A 17,671-nucleotide genomic window follows, 5' to 3' on the forward strand; every position below is an offset into this window, starting at 1 on the left:
GCAATGTAAATACATTAAATGCACAATTACGGAAATGTTAAACTTCTTTCAAACGGTATGTTTAAGCTGGCTCATCACAGGGAATGGTCGCCCATACCACTACACTGTGGTCCGATTAGTAATACCTGGTGGTACCCGCACATAGGGTATTCAGGGTGTTGAATGAAATGCTACAGGCGTAGAAAACTCGTAACAAAAATCAGACTGGATAAGTGGATGATGTTTTGAGCCAAAAATGAGGCGTATCAACAGTTTCTGGGATAAACTGAAAAGAACCGAAAGTTCAGTAAGTCTGAAAGGTATAACCATTTTTTTATTTATTTCCTGCATCCTCCATGCTATGCATTACAATATCCGTTTTACAATTCAGTTTACATACAAAATATAGTCCAGATATATTATACAGAGTGATTCACGAGGATTCACAGCCACTGACGAAGCTTATTTCCGAAGACATTCTGAGCAAAAATGTCATATAAACATTTGTCCTAATCTCAATATTTTCAGAGTTACACTAATTTGAAGTTGTTTGTAAAATACTATTATTCTTTAGTTTTAAGAGTAAAAGAATATTACAGAAAAAGAATTAACTATTCAGGAGTGTCATTTCTTTAATTAGCTAGTATTCTGTAGCTAAAAATATTTGCTTCGTACAGATTTTTTTTTAACTACAAAATTACATTTTTCTTACGCATTTATCACAGTTGTTACAAATCACGCCACTCTTGTAAATTCTTCAAGACTGTACATTAGGCTGCATAATTAAACTGTAAAGAATCAAGTTCCTAAAGTCGTATGATTTGTAACAATTTTTGTGGTAAGTGCGTAAGAATAATGTAATTTTTAGTTAAAAATTGAAAAACAAAATCTGTACAAAGCAATTAACAACACATTTTTAACTTCAGAACACTATCTAAGTAAAGAAATAAATAATACTTCTGAATGGTTCATTCTCTATTTTGTAATATTCTTTTACCCTTAACTAAAGAAAAAAAGGTATTTTACTAACAACTTCAAATTAGTGCAACTCGGAAAATATTGAGATTAGGACAAATGTTTATATGACTTTTTTTTGCTCAGAATGTCTTCGGAAATAAGCCCCGTAAATGGCGGTAAATCCTCGTGAATCACCCTGTATAAGATTGAGATTATTATTCTAAAACTGTTTTACAATTAAAATTAATTTTTACAATTTATAACATTATAACGGTATATTGACACGGTCCTGCTATACTTGCGGACATCAGAAAGCAGAGAATAGGAAAGACTGGAGAATGCTGGGTTTGCAGTGAAAGACCTGTCCTTGGGGCAGAGCACTATGAATGAATGGTGTTAGCAACCAACCACCAATTAATTCATAAATGAAGCATGTCAAATATCACCCAAAATTATGTCATGTCTACTGTGTACAAGTAAAGGTCCTGTATGGTTAGTGAAAGTGTAAGAATATTATTGTGAAAACTCATACTTATTCCCGATATTATATACAACTAGCCGTACCCGTGCGCTCCGCTGCACTCGTTAGAAATAAATATAAAGTAATTACATAATTAAAATAGGACATTTGATCCAGGGAACATTCGTGTTTGATAGAAGGATAAATCGTTTAATATGTTACTTAATTTAAATTGCACCCAAATAATTAAAATGCGATCATTTTGGTCCAGAGACACTCATTTGGTGCAATGACAATTCCTTTAACATGTTTCTTAATTTTTATTACATGCAAACATAGTTTAATGAAGATTGACATCATTTAGATTTAATGTGTATATTTTATTTTACTTGTTATAGGTTTCCATTCAATTATGGTAATAACTTAATTTTAACCCTTGTTTTCTACATATTCAGTAAATGGCGCTTGGCCCACTATGGTTGTGAACCCTTCAAATAACTTAAATTATATTATATAATATTACATATTATATTATATTATATCAGAAGTTACTGTAATAACATTATAGCATTATGTCCATCTAGAGAAACTACACTTTCCAATGGTGAAATAATAATTAATTATACAAATCGGTTAATTTAGCTTTCGATATTACTTCATACAAACACAGAAACATTCTCTGTAGACTATCTTTCATAGCTTTCGATTGTTGCTGTCCAAGGCCCCTTACAGACGAAGTCAGTAGTTTTTTAATTCATTACACGTCCTTAGATGGCAGTTATTTTAATTTTAAAACTCATTTATCTCATTAAATATCAGTCCTATCAAACTTTTTCAAGGAATAAAACTTATCGCAAATTATTTTTAAAGAAACTTTTGCTATGTAACATTTTTCACAAAAATCAATAATAAGCGAGATATTTCGATTTATTTAATTCAGGCCCCCTTATAACCCCCCTTTTAAATAATGTATTTTGAATGCCATATAGCCTAAAATCTAAGTTACAACGAACTTAATTTATATTCCAATTTTCATCGAAATCCGTTCAGCCATTATCGCGTGAAAAGGTAACAAACATACAGACATACAAACAAAAATTTCAAAAAAGCGATTTTCGGTTTCAGGGTGGTTAATTATATATGTTAGGACCAATTATTTTTGGAAAATAGAAAATTACCAGAAAAATTTCGGCTACAGATTTATTATTAGTATAGATTGCGAAGATAAAACTGGGAAAAATAAGATTGTACAATATTTTCAATCAATATATTTATTTAAAATAAGTCTAATTACACAAGCAAATCCAATCTTAAATTCTTTATAGATAAGAGTATATTATGTAATTATACAGAAAATGGTTGCATATATGTATAATGTATGTCTGAAATGGACATTTAAGTACTGTAAAATCATATGAAATAAGAGATCTAACATTTAAATTGTTTTTAATGCCCAGTTGTTAGGAGTATGGGACTGACAGTGTAGGTGATCCTTCAGGTAGCATTGATTTGTCCTGAAGATGTAATCTGCATGCAATTCCAAAACACTGGTGATGCAAAGTTCCAATACACTATGGTATACCTTGAAATCTGTTTATGAGCAGAACAACTTCATGGTTATGAAATGTGGAGGAAAATATACCTTTTAAATAAATGCATATTGGTTATCATAAAGGATGCAACAAGAATAATAATAATAATATTAATAATACTATCTCAATAATACTATTTGGACTTTGGAGACTTGTATAAAAAAGTAAAAATATCTGCTAAGCAGTTAATATAACATGTTTTTTTCAAATACTAAGTTAATATGTTCTTTAACATCATCTTGCTAGACAAACCATTGCCCATTTCAGAAAGGAAGGATATATGTATCATCTTAGAAAGAACCCCCCCCCCCCTAATGACCGGTTAGCAATGCTAAGTCCCCTTCAGAAGACTTTGATTTTCTGAGAGCTTAGATTTACACGTGAATGAATTTCTTATTTAAGACTCCACACTGTTTTTTTTCTTTGTTATGGTGCTTTTACTGTTTGTTTACAGATCAAGTATTAATTTTCAATCTATAACAAAGATATATTCAAAGAGTAAATTAGGTTCAAAATAAACATCCTTTCCCTAGTTGTGTGAAACAGACACTGCCTAAAGGTGGGCTTAGATTAAAAAAGCTTTCAGGGAAGAAAACATGAAGCATACACAGGTGTTTGAATAACATGTTCAGCTCAGGGCCAATCGGACATCCATTGAGGATGATGAACATACAGGGAAGCTCATCAGCTGTACAATGCGTCACACTGTTGCCAAACTTCAACAACTCGTTCATGAGGATCGACAAGTAACCTTGCTGACGAAGTGAAAATTGATTCTGGGACATGCCAATGGATTCTGACTGCTGAATTATACATGCATCTTGTCGTCAAATTTGTGCTCAGGATTCTGATAGTTGATCAAAAACAGCAGCATGTCGGCATCTGCATTGGTGACGAGAGCTGGATTTACAGTTATGGTTCTGAGATAAACAACAATCTCCCCAATAGAAAAGTCTAAACTCACCAAGACCAAAAATGGCAATTAAGGTGAAGAGCAAAGTCAAGAAACATGCTCATTATTTTCTTTGACATTAACGGAATTGTTCACAAAGAATTCGTTCCACTAGGGCAAACAGTCAATTCCACATTTGCAGTGACTATGTGCAAAGACAATACCCTGAAACTTTGACGATGAAAGAACTGGCTGTTGCATCAGGACAACACACCATTTCACGCTTCACTTTTCGCTGCGGAATTTTAAAAAACAACATAACTGTCTTCTGTCTTCTCCCCACCCATTCTACTCGCCTTGCTTCCCTGCGACTTTTACCTCTTTTCCCGACTGAAAATAAAACTGAAAGACTACCGGTCTGTGACAATTGAGGTGATCGAGGCAGAAATACAAGCAGTGCTGAACACCCTCACTGAACACGATTTCCAGAATGCATAAAAAAAGGGCAAAAGCACTGGGAACGGTGCCTATGTGCGGAAGGCAACTACTTCGAGAAATATGGCAGTCAGTAGGCCCAAAGTTATTTTTTGACCAGATGGCAGCACCAGTTCAGAATATTCTGGATATCACCTCATACAAGGATCTATATCATGTCAATTCTTTCAAAACTAATTACATGTACTTAAATGGTTTGGGGGTTCCCAAGAATATCTTTTTGTATGCAATTCAGAAAACGAAACTTAATTTTTTAACTTCTCAGTTCATTCACTTGCAACATCATAAAGGTAGTGAAATGTTGTGAAACAAGTAAAATGTATGAAAAAGTTTGTGTCATCTTCGAGACACTCATTTTTGAGTAAAAATATACTTGTCTCATACCACCTATTTAGCCAAGCACTTCTGCTCACATTGCATATTACATCCAGTATGTACACTTAATGGCAAAAAGACTAGGCTGGCTGACAATTTCTAAGTTCCAGAGACATAACATTGCACATGCTTGTCTCGTCAAAGCTGTAGTTCACTAGGTAACACATAAACCATTTAAATTTGCTGTATTTTGTTTAAGAGTCTAAAATATGTTATAAAATCGAATGGAGGATTGATTCTAGATATATCAGGGCCTCTGAAGAGTGAAATAATAACAAAATTCATAAACACAAAATCAACCGAAGCAAATAGGAACAGGAAAACCAAGTATTATGCCAAATCACTATTAACAGTCTGAGTAGCGTAAGTCGTTATGGCATTGGTCTATTGAACGAGTTAATAGTATTAGCTCAAGGTTCGAATCTCCTACAGTCTTTTTTTTTAATTACAAATTTGCCATCATATATGTCTCGCAAAGCTATATTTATGTGGCGACATCTCTTAGAATATGCCCAAACCCTAAGAAATAATAAACCTCCCTCCCTTCCAAGCAATACTCCTGTCTGTTAATAAAACGTTCTGTCTCGTCATTACGCTTGAAGATGGCAAAGAGACAGCAACTCCATCAACAAGTCATTGCCCTGGTTCGCATTGGTTATTCTGCGTCGATGGCGGCAAGAGAGATTGGAAACCCCTTGTCAACTGCTAAGCGGTGGGCTAAATTTTTTATCGAGAATGGTGAAGTTTTGAATCGTCCCATTCCTGGTCAGCTGCGTATCTCTACAAGGGAACAGGATGTCATGTTATTGAGAGAAGTTGAGAATCACCCCTTTCGACCTGCCTCTCAACTGAAGATGGCGTCCAACTTTCCAGGTTCCTCACACACCATGAGGGGACGTTTTAGAGAGTGTGGCATTTGGTGTCGTCGAGCTGTGAGGAGAGAACATTTGACGATGGGTCATGATGTGGACTGTCTAGCGTATGCTACTCTCCAACAGGACTTCGATTGGAGAAATGTCATTTTCTCCGAGGTAATTGTCTCCAGCAGCAACGATGGTCCTGCCCTAGTTTATCGTATGGATGGCCACCGATACGATGAACACTTCGTGGGACGACTGAATAGGTCAGGTCGCGTGTTGGGGTGGATGTCATACGATGGGGCAGGACTTCTGGAATGCATCCACGGTCGGTTTACGGCAGAAGTCTACGAACACATTTTGGCAAATGTAATGATCCCTTCCGCCCGAGAACGATATCCAGAAGGAACACTTTTCTTCCATCAGGATAATCACCCGGTACACACGGTCAACTGGATTCAAAGATGGTTTAGGAGGAGGCCTGATGTCGACCTGGTCGACTGGCCTCCAAAATCACCAGATATGAATCCGATTGAAAATTTGTGGGCTATAGTCAAAGGGATCCTACACTCTAATTGGGCAGAACCCGTTCGGACAGCTGACAAATTGTGGGAAAGAGTTCTAGATGCGTGAGAGGAGGTGGCCATGAATTTAGACCTGTTCCATAATCTTGTGGACTCCCTGCCGCGCAGAATGAGGGCAGTTGTTGACGCAGGTGGATTGTGGACGAGATACTAGTACCCACCACAGGCCTTTTTTTGATACTATATTAACAAAATGTTTGTTTTTTGTTTTTTTTTTTAAATTATTTATGTATGTTTATATGCATCCGGTTTTTAGGATGTGAAAGAAGTATTTTTGTTTATACAGGCCAGGTCTCGTCTATTAATAGCCCACAGGTGATGGGCAATTATATTTTTACAAGGCAGGCATAACGAAGTTTATGAACAAATTCCATTTCACATTTAAACTAATAAATTAATTAAAAATTAAAATTAAAAAAAAAAATAATAATAATTTCACTGTACCCGAAGGCGAACTCACAACCTCTGGTACAGATGTCAGACATCTTACCACTGGGCCACACACAGCTCATAAGGTTTACTACATTACAGATGGACGCCTTTCAATGAAGAGACACCACAGCAATGCCTTGCAGTGTGTTACGTTTACACAAGTGAACCGCGCGATAGAACTTAGCATTTCTATCGACCAAGAGTCGGCCCATTCTTTTTGCCATTAAGTGTACATAGCTTAAGAATTATTCAGAATTACAGGGAATAGTCTGGACTTTCCAACCAAAGAGGTGATCAGACTAGGGGACAGCAACCTCAAAGTAAAACACTGGTCCTCCAGGTTTGAAGTTGAGGCAATAGGTCAGAAATCCACCTCTGTATGACTTATTTCTAGTCTGTTTGATCAAATTCATGAGTATTTGTCATAGATGGATAATTAGTTCTCTCTACCAGTAATTATATCAGATCTGTCGCCACAGTACATTAGTAGTAATCATTACTAGTTAAATTTTAAAATGAAAAAATCTGGTAGAAAATGGGGACACACTATTACGAATTTTAAGCCCAATATTCATATTGTTATGTCTGGAGGAAAAGACCAGATTGAACTCAATAAAAATTGAGTTTATGTAAAATATTTCTTAAACAGGAAGAAGTAATATATTTTAAATGCAGTAGTAAAATCAATATTTTCACCATGCCTAAAAGTTTTACTCACCTCTGTTCTAGTACTGACCTTGTATTTTATCTCTGTCAGTGACTGATCATTTGGTTTCTAGTGACTTATCTTGGTCGTAGATGTTGAGCACTAATAAAACAAAACAAAAGACATCTGGTTGCCTTGAGCCCAGCAGAATTTTCTGCTTAGAAATGAGTATGCTGGAGCATTTGGCCTAACTTTTTTTTTCACAGGCTAGTACAACTGTTGCTCTCTCTCTTTCTCCCCACTGTAAACTATGACGTCATTCACCAGCAGAGTCATAATACAAGATCTGTGCTAATGAACAATGTGAATAATGAAACATTTTTTGTATTCATAAACATTATCATTACCTTATATTTCCAAAGTTCTCAAACTGAGTTAACAAAACATACTGTGTTGTCTTAAGTTTTGGATGTAATTCGTCAAGAAATGGATAGAATCATACACGTATTTGGCATTTACATTAAATGTACTGTTCAAGGACGCCTATGTTTCATTTAATTCCATTTGGCTTCACACTGATTAGACATTCACCAATCCACCACCTCTAGAAAAGAAAGAAATATAAAACAGTTATGAAGAAGAGATTATATTAGTTCTATTAACTAACAGATATCACAGCAATGGCAGTACCGTTTCAGTACATAAGCAGACAGTCTTTCATCATTATGTTCTTTTCCAGTGTTGTCTGTTATGATCTCCTGCCATCTTCTTGGGAGACTAATGTTTTGCTTATATGACAAGTCACTTCCAACAAGCTTTTTGCCTCAAATCACCAAAGTAACAGCGTTTATATTGAAATTATAAATATTGTATAGTATAATTATATGTAACAACATCAATATACATCTTTTTTCAATTTTGAATTCTTTTTTATTGTTAGTATTCAAGTTGAAACACACGACCTCACAAACGATGTACTAAAGTGCAATACACAACACATTTCCTTGTTATAGGACATACGAAATTTACATTAATTTAAAAATCAGCTGTATCTGATGGTGATTATTTTCAGGAGTTCAAGAGAAAGCCGCAACTATTGACTGCTGTGTTAATTCACAATGTTCCACTCATGCTCATGCCTTAGAAATTTGTTAATGCATGCACACATCTTATACATACATGCAAAACTTTCTCAAGTTGAGCCAATTGTTACCGAAATACACAAAATTATAGAAAACATTATTTTGATATTCATTTTGTGGTTCCAGTAAGTTAAAATTAACAATTTTTATTCACATATTCATAAGTTTTTGGACGGAATTGGTTAATATACACAAATGTGAATAAAAATTGTAACAGAAAACAAGTTTTATACATATTTAACTGTCATATATATATATATATATATATATATATATATATATATATATATATATATATATATAGTGGATTCTGCGTAATAGGTCCTGGGGTTAGTAGGACTAGCTGTTAGGAAACAGAAAATGGATGACTAGGAAACAGAAAACAGATGTCTAGGGAACAGAAAACAGATGTTCCAGGAAACAGAAAATGGATGTAGGTAAATTCTCATTTTTAAATAGAACTATAAATGATTGGAATGACCTACCTGCAGCAGTCTTTGAGGGCTGTCCTTCCTTAAGGAGATTCAAGAATAACTTAAAAAGTTGTGCATGAAGTGTAAATTAAAATTAAGGTGACATTTAACATTTAAATTTTTGAAGGTGACATGTTTTTATTTAGCCTGACGAGTTACTCCCTTGGTTTGAATTGTAAATTATTTAAAAATAGTGTGTAAGAGGGTCTTAGACTAGAAATGTTTAGTTTAAATGTAGTTATGTTTATAAGTATGCATAAGGGTGTTTGTCTTATTTGAGCTGTTGTATCAGTGAAGCGTGGTGAGTAAGTGAAGTTAGGGTTTTACAGTGCAGTGAATAGATCAGTGATAATTGATAGTGTCAATGAAATGTGTTCTATAGTGTCAGTGAAATGTGCCCTAAAGAGTCAGTAAAATGCGTCATAGTGCCACTACAGTGAGTGAGATGAGAGTAAAGTGAAAGATTATTATCAGTACCAATGTGAAACGTATTTAGGGCCTATACATATGTAGGTTGTATTGTAAAATTAGGTTCACTTAGTAATTAGGTTATTTTACGTATTATTATTAATTGTAATTATTGTGTTAAATTGTATTGTGCATTGTTTATATTGTGTATACCACTGCCACCGGGTGCTTGCCCACTTGCAGAGTAAATAAATACATACATATTAGGATCAAGCTTAGAGGGACAAATGCAGGACACGTCAATATATGTATCTGATTTCGGTTAAGAGGACCAGCTGCTTTATTGGACCAAAAACGTGGTCCCAACGTGGTCCTATTACGCAGAATCCACTGCATATACATAAATATGTTCTACATCAGTCAGCATTTCAGACAGATGTGTGCAAAGAAGCTCTCCAGTAGTCTGAAGTAAATGCAGTGACGTCTTTAACTGATGAGTAATACAATTTTGTGAACAATTGAAATGAAGAATATCATAATGGAGATGAAAACTAACATCGAGGAAGTCAATAGGAAGATTGAAGTATTACAACAGAAAAACGAGGAAATGAAGTGTGAATTAAAATTTTTGGAAGTGAAACAGAGGAAAAAAATAACTTTGTAGTTTCTGACGTAAAGGAAATAGAGCGAGAACAGGTAATGGTAACATATGAGAAAGCGTATAAGTTGTGTTGGGAGATGTTTAATTTAGATGTGAGTGATGCGTAAATAAAAGAAGCTTACAGAATTGGAAAGGAATGTTGATAAAGTGTGAAAACATGTTAACGATGGAAAGAATTTTGAACAAACAGAAAAACCTAAAAAAAAAAAAAAAAAAAAAGGCTGGAACTGAATTACAACTATGAAATGAGATGTAGATTATTGCTGCCCACTTATATGGGCAGCTAGAAATAATGGGCAATTTGCAAGACTATACCAAGACAAACTGAAAATAAACTATGAACTGTTTAATCTGGAATTCTGTCTAGAAAACTTGAACTGCGAGACAGGAGATATGGAAAAGCAGAAAAATGACTTAAAAATGGAAATAAAGAAGATAGTAGTTAAATGGAAAGAGAAAGAATTGGTGGAATCATAAGAAGAAAGGTAGACAGGAGTAACAAGGGATACAAGACAGGAATTGTTAAACACAGACAAGCAGGAAGAATTAACGAGAATCAACAAAGAAATGTTATAGTCAGCTAGAATGGTGAAAACAGTGAATGACGTCAGTGACCGGCCAGAATCTTGGCAGCACATGTATACATCGCCAGCAAAGCAGGTAATAGAGAAGGAAAAAGACAGAGAGCTGTAGTATGTCATAGTAGTGTAGAGTAGAATTAACAGGAAAGAAAGGCCAGAAAAGTATGGTCAGTGAGATAATCTGTAAACAAAGGAGACGTCTGGATTCGACAAGGAGGAGTGAAGAAGATATGATTAAGCCATCAACTAGCGGTATTTCGAAAAGAGGTAATCGGAGTGTGAAGAATTATAGTTTAAGAAGCTGGTGCTTGAAAAGGAAGGCATAAAAAGAAAGACAAAGGACAATGAACCAGAAGATAAGAGTACAAACGCCAATAGTGAAGAACAAATAGTGGTGATGAAGGGTGAATAAAGTGAGAAAAATAATGAAGTAAAGAGTCATAATATTGAAGTATAAAGTGGAAATAGTATAATAAATAAACGAAAAGTGTGAATAGTGAAAATCGAAAGTATTATACTGTAGTTAAGGAAAGGAAATTATGTAAAACTAGGTTAAGGAACAATATTAGTTATAGCTAAAGTATAAATGAAAGTGTACAGATGATAGACAGTACATGAGGACAGGTAATGCCTATTAGTACAAGAATGACTTACGGACTTTTGTTGAAAGTAATATGGATGATTTTAAAGTGAATGGGAAAGGTGCTAAAATGAGGCAACGAGTTTGTTAAAGACAGCTTAGTTTGAGTGTATGAATAAGACAAAAAAGAGGGGGTAATTTTTTGTAGGTTATGATTATAATAGTATAAATAGCATTAAGGAAACATAGGGAAAGCACATGTCTGAGGTGAAAAAAAAATAGTAAATATTGAAATTAGAAGGTTAAGGGAGCCCATATACAGCAAAACAGTGGTGAACCATAGTGAGTAAGTATGAATGAATGAAAAACATCTGTGGTCGAATGTTAACATTATTCACTTCAAACATACTATTAATGTTTTCGTTTTTAATATATAATTAATTGAGGGCTGCTCGTCCACAAAGAAATATTTATATCCTAAGCAAATAATTTAAGATCATTAATAACATTGTTCAATATAAAAATTGTCACAATTCCAAACAATACGTTTTGACATAATAACACCTTATAATTTGGTCAGCCGGTAGGAGTGTAGGCTAGGAAAGTTGGTATAACGAAATTCAGTAGGAGATTGAAGCATTTGTGCGATAAGAAATTCGTAATTGGAAGTGGATCAAGAAACCCAGGCAAAGTCCGCTATGAATGGGGCTGAACGGACCAGAAAATGCAGGGAATATCAGAAAACTGAGGTCACACTCAACTGGGTAGGAGTGCTGCAGCCCTTCTACTGCTACATGTCCTAATGGCATGATCGACACAGAAGATCTCATGACGAATTCAAAATGTTTAATCCAACTTATAGTCTTTAACACTAATAAGTTAATAACAATATCAATGGTTTTAAACAGCAAAAACTTCAATTTTACAGAGGAGCAAAAAAATATTTTAATATCTTGAAAACGAACAAATGTCTAACATAAAAATGGTAGTTAAATATCTTCTTATGAAGTTTTTATTTAAACCTTAACCTGAGATGTGTTTACAGAAGATTTGAAAAAATTTCCTTGATACAAATCAAATGAAATATTTTGTTCATATTTTTTACATACGAAGTTGCTGTTCAACACTATCGATATAATAAATGTGTATTTTGAGAAGCTAGCTGTTGTTTGATGTTAACACGTCAAGAATCTCACAGCCATGTCACTGACACAACCTAAACTTTTTTTTTGTGAGAGCTGAATGCGAAAACGATTTTTTTGGTATCACCTAAGATTTTGTTTTGTTTTGTTGTTGTTTTGTTAGAATCCCCTTTTCGGAAACTGCTACACCAGGGAGCAACTGGTGTGCACATAGATTGTAAACTTAGATGAAAGGCAATGCATTCCATTTTTTTTAATTTTACAACATGTTTCCAGTCTATATATGTATCTTATCCAGTTAAGATAAAGTTATGAATAAGAGTGCTCTTCTATTCCACAAGTAATAGCTTCAAGATGATTAATACTATTGTTTGAAAAAAGTCAGTATTGTTCTTCTGTAAATACTTAAAAAAAATTCAGCCTGTTTATATTGGCATAGTTCAGAAAACAAATCTACTGAAAAACTGAAACAGCTCACCCTAGAAACAATATAAATTAGATATCCATCACAAGAATGACTACGAATATTGACTGATGGTTCTTTACAAGATGAAAAAGAAGCAGAAGTATTTTGCTAACTATTTAGACACTATAATATCAGTAGGGCAAAACAAAACTACATTTGAGGGAAGACTACAAGTCAACAATCAAAATCATTCCCTAAAGCAGTACTGTTGGTGGACTCTAAAGCTGTAATAGAAGCAGTTACATTTAACTCAAACCTCCAGTCAGTTACCATCAATGAACCAAGAAAAAACACTAACACAATAGATAGAATAGAAAAAAACATTAGTTTCCAGTGGATACCTTCTCACATAGGAGTGCAGGGGAATGAATGTACAGATCTTTTGGCAAGGAACTTGCAATAAAAAAAAAATAAAAAAAAAAAACAACTCCGATCTCTCGTGTTAAACTAAACCCATAAAAAGCAGAAGGGCATGATCTCTCATCTGGGACATCACATTCCATGAGCTAGAGGACTCCAATTGGCAGAAGAAGAAGAAGAAACAGGAGTAGTTCAGAAAATGTTGTGTTGTGACATTTGCTTTCGCATTTATTATTCACGTTTAAAAGTTAATGTTCACAATATTGTAGTTGTGATGTAATATCTACAAATAGTGAAACAGTGCATTTAACAGTTAACGTTACAGTTCATAACATCACACCTAGAGACAATTAATTCACACCAGTAAATTCAAGGAAGATTTTATAACAAAACATCCTCTTGAGACTCCTTTATCATATCATATAAATGCACTGCTTCATTTTCAAATAAATTCTGACATAATTAAAATAATATATAGAAAAACGTCTCTAAATTCGACACCGCGGAATTGTCCTTCACTCACCTCTAGATAATCCATTGTTTCTTTTCTGTTTGAGCTGCTTCCACCAGCACCTTGCCATTTAAGAATTTGTTGTACACTGTTGCACGAGTACACATTTCAGCACTTTTTTTTGGTCTAAATGGCGGGTACTCGACTGTTAATCATTCACCCATAATATGAAGTCAGTTGTGCAGACCAATTTACAAACAGAGTCATTGTCCAAAGTGCTGTTATCCTCAAAATTTGTATAGATTTGCAATTCCACTTTCACTGTGTTCACACTTAGAGATAGAGAAGAGGAAGTAGACTCATTGCTTTTGAGTAGAAGTATTTAAACAATAAGAACGGATATTTTTTGTATAGCATTTCTCCTCATAGTTTATACATTACAAATAAGTATCATAATATTTTATATTAACATATTTAATTGTTGCAATATCATTATGCATAAGTGTGACAAGTTGACAACCCTCTTGACTTAGTGAGGACATGGGAAGACGTAAGGTTTGGCAAAGTCCCTTTTCATAAAACAAAAAAATAACACTGCATATAGGCCTACTCAACAGTGAACAATTAGATATATATTAAAACCTCGTGAATACGCTCCTGCTTATAACGCTATCCCATTCATTACGCTCTTTTTATACAGTCCCTGGACATTTCATATATAGTCTTGCATAATTTTATCCTCTTGTAACACTTCCAAATCCCGCTTGTAGCACTCTTTTCAGATAGAATGTGAGTAAACAATTCCGTATAAATTGCGAAACTTGTAAGGTTTTAAAAGCATGGTGACGAAATATGTTGCTGAGACTGTACTCAGAGTCATTGCACAACGAGTGCAGAAAAGAAATTTCACCCTCTACCTGTAAAAATCCTGTGGTCAGCAATGTCGGAAGTTGTATTTAGGCCTACCGGTACATTCCTTTACATGAAAGGATTTTAACACTCAACCAAGACAGACTGTAGTGGCCCTATTGAGGATGGAAACTGGTCACGACTGCCTTGCTGAACATCTGTGCAAGATGAAGTGCCTATCTACATCTACATGTAGTTTATGTGATGAAGACATCGTAAAGAATAGAAGCCATCTTGGAGAATGCAAGGGCTTGAGCAGCAACCTAGCAGCATTATATTGGGAAGCCAAAGGGAAAATGCTGCAGATCAACTAATCCCCAGTAACAATAAACTACTACTGCTACTACTACCACCACTAATACTATTACTTTGGCTTAGAGCAGACATTTTCCTGAAGTTATTCCACTAATCCTGAAGAAGAACCACCATACCAGTGTAGCAGTGTGAGGGATGCAACGAGAGGAAATACTACCGTCTGGGCTGCAATGTGCCACTTTACATACCTACTTTTATGTCTATCATATCGTTGCCTGAATGCAAGAACTAGGTAATTTGATTCTTCATATTTTGTGACATTGCCTATTTACTTCTTTATTGCACTAAGGAATATGTCTCGTTTTCTTTTACCTATTTGTTATATTGGAAAATAGATGTCGCTGATATCATTCGATCAGTTATCTAGATCCTGGATTACATTTTGTGCGATTCTTGCTACGCTATAAAAGAGGTAACTAAAAAACGCAAATTTCGAGTTACCTAGTTCTTGCATTCAGGCGACGATATGACAAATGTCATTTAACACTGGTATTATATACAAAAGGGATTATCTATGATGAAACAAAAATTGCCAGAAGTTTTAGGAAAAAATCTAGATGGGACAATTACCAGAGCTGGAATCAAGGTGTACAAGATGACTTAGGATAATAATCCAAGTCTGTTTTGTAGTGATTTTTTGGGTAACAAAATTAGCCATGTACAGTGCTTCTTAAAAAAAATTAGAACTTCAATTATACGTTTTTCACATTTACATGTTTTTTACATTATACGATCATATTTTGAATCCTGAGAGATACAAAACTTCATCTATACGTTCTAATTAAATTTTGCTCGAAATTAGGTTTTCCGTGAAAATGTGAACATACCGTATTTATATCATCAAATATAATATGCACACCAATTTTTTTATCCTAAACTCCAGTAAAAAAAACTGGCGAATATAATACGCACCTGTGCTAAAAACCACTCAAGATTAAAATTATATTATCCAGACAGATTATAAAGGCACTTCTTTACCTCTAGCTATACATCACATCCATCCTCACTTGCAGTATGAGAACTGGAACTTCCGGTCAATAGGTAAGGGTTGAACAGTGACTAACGTCATGCTACTCTTTCATCAGTAATTATTTGTAAATTCTTTTGGTTTAATTAAAAATCCTCAATTGTCGAGAATTGTATTCATAAAATCTCACAATAGGAAAAAAAACGTGATTAAGACATTCTAGTAGTTAAAAATATTACTCTTATTAGTGACTTGTCAGAAATGGACAAGAAATTATGAATGAAAAGTGCTCACGAACTCGAAGTGGGCATTTCCGTCAGTTGTTTCCTACCGTATCTTGCAGCATAAATAGAACATTAAATTTAATTTGTTCAAGTCTGGGTGCGAATATAATACACACTCCAGTTTTCAAGACGAAATTTCCCCCCCCCCCCCACCAAAAAAAAAAAAAAAAGGTGCATATTATAATTATGTAAATAATGTGTGTTCACTGTTAAGATATGGCTGGCTCTGAAATTCCAAGCTGCTCATTCTTGTCTTTGCATGTGCTAGCTTCAGTAAATCGGTTATGCTACAGTGGGAGAATCAATTCAGAGAGGGGAGAGAAGTATGTGCAAAGGGAAGAAATGGAACAGTTTCAAACAATGAGATTCTAGGTCCAAAACTGTGACCGCACTGAATACAACTATCCCTCCAAACTGAAAATATTTTGACAATAGACTCAATCTGATATAGCCAGAAGGTTGCCGATTGGTTTTTGAATTCCAATGAGTGGAAGAGGAAGTGAGTTTGTAACTGACTTTTTCTTTTTTTGTAAAATAATCACATGTTATTAATGCTATTTCAGATGGAATTAAATACCATTTCAGTTATGTTTTTTTCACATACATTTTTATTTTCAGACCCTCATAAAACGTATAAATGGAGTTTTACTGTACATAGTAAGAGACGAGATTAAGTACAAGTCATTAATTTGTACAAATTCAAATATAACAGAGCTGAAGATGATGTAATAAATAATTTCCAATATAATTATGAAAAACAGTATTTAAAAGCGACGAAAATTTAGAAGAGATTAGTAATTTATAGTGAGATTCTAAGCACATATCTGCAGTACTGTCATTCAAACGGTTATAAAACTAATTTCTACTACGGTAATTCACCCACCCATAATGAAAGGATATAAAACTAATGATTGCCGATCCTTTACAAAAGAGGGGATACTTTCATATTATTCAGCACTTGAGTCAATCTTTGACATACTAGAAATAAATATTTTCAAATACTGGATTGGTGTATAAGTTCATAGTGTTTTTCTAGCATCCGTTTGTGTTACTATAGTACTATTAAATGAATGAAAGTATAGAAAAACACTATGAACTCTTGCACCAATCCAACAGTTTTACATTTGATGGCTTGGTTGCCAAGTGGTGGAAGTCAGAAAGTATCAAAACTGAGTTCGAAGTGCCATATTCTTCTTTTTCAAGAAAGATAATTTTGTCAATGACATTTCGACATCTTCTGAATCCTAAATTCAAAATTTAGTTTTTTTTTTTAAATAATTAACAACTTGAAAAAAAAAAAAAAAAAAAAAAACCATTTTGTATTCAGAATCCTTGTGGGAGGGCTGATGATTTAACAAACCTTTCTCTCTGACAATTGAAGTAAGTCCAAAGTACATAAATCTATCACCAGAGCTCATTAGAAGTTTGAGCACAGAAATTATTTTCATTGCACGTTTTGTGCCTAGTTAAGTAATGTCAGGTGCCGTTGATGCACTTGGACAGTCAGCCCACACATTCGTTGCATCACATGTTTTTTAGCATCAATAGTGGGAATTGTTACTAGAATTTTTAAAATGTAAGAAATGCAAAGCCCTAACAACATTTTTTGACTTACACCACTTGACGACCAAACAGGCCAAGTGATACCATTTCATTTGTCAGT

At 34.3% G+C, this 17,671-nt stretch overlaps 1 protein-coding gene and 1 long non-coding RNA gene across 4 annotated transcripts in view; both read right to left on the minus strand.

The window, feature by feature from the left end:
- Positions 1 to 298: 298 nt before the first annotated feature.
- The window catches only part of LOC138696559 (protein regulator of cytokinesis 1-like), a 72,763-nt gene continuing 55,390 nt past the window's right edge, over positions 299 to 17,671 (minus strand). For all 3 annotated transcript variants that reach the window (XM_069821667.1, XM_069821665.1, XM_069821662.1), the window contains one exon: positions 299 to 7,873. In XM_069821667.1, the coding sequence (XP_069677768.1) occupies positions 7,820 to 7,873 (54 nt within the window). In that variant the 3' untranslated portion in view covers positions 299 to 7,819. The remainder of the gene's footprint in view (positions 7,874 to 17,671) is intronic.
- Positions 13,285 to 16,166, minus strand: LOC138696560 (uncharacterized). The gene is made up of 2 exons (XR_011331416.1): positions 14,866 to 16,166; positions 13,285 to 14,833 (listed from the first exon to the last, which is right to left on the minus strand). It is a non-coding gene; the product is annotated as an uncharacterized lncRNA (long non-coding RNA).

This window comes from Periplaneta americana, chromosome 3 (assembly GCF_040183065.1).
Source record: "Periplaneta americana isolate PAMFEO1 chromosome 3, P.americana_PAMFEO1_priV1, whole genome shotgun sequence".
NCBI classification, from domain to species: domain Eukaryota; kingdom Metazoa; phylum Arthropoda; class Insecta; order Blattodea; family Blattidae; genus Periplaneta; species Periplaneta americana.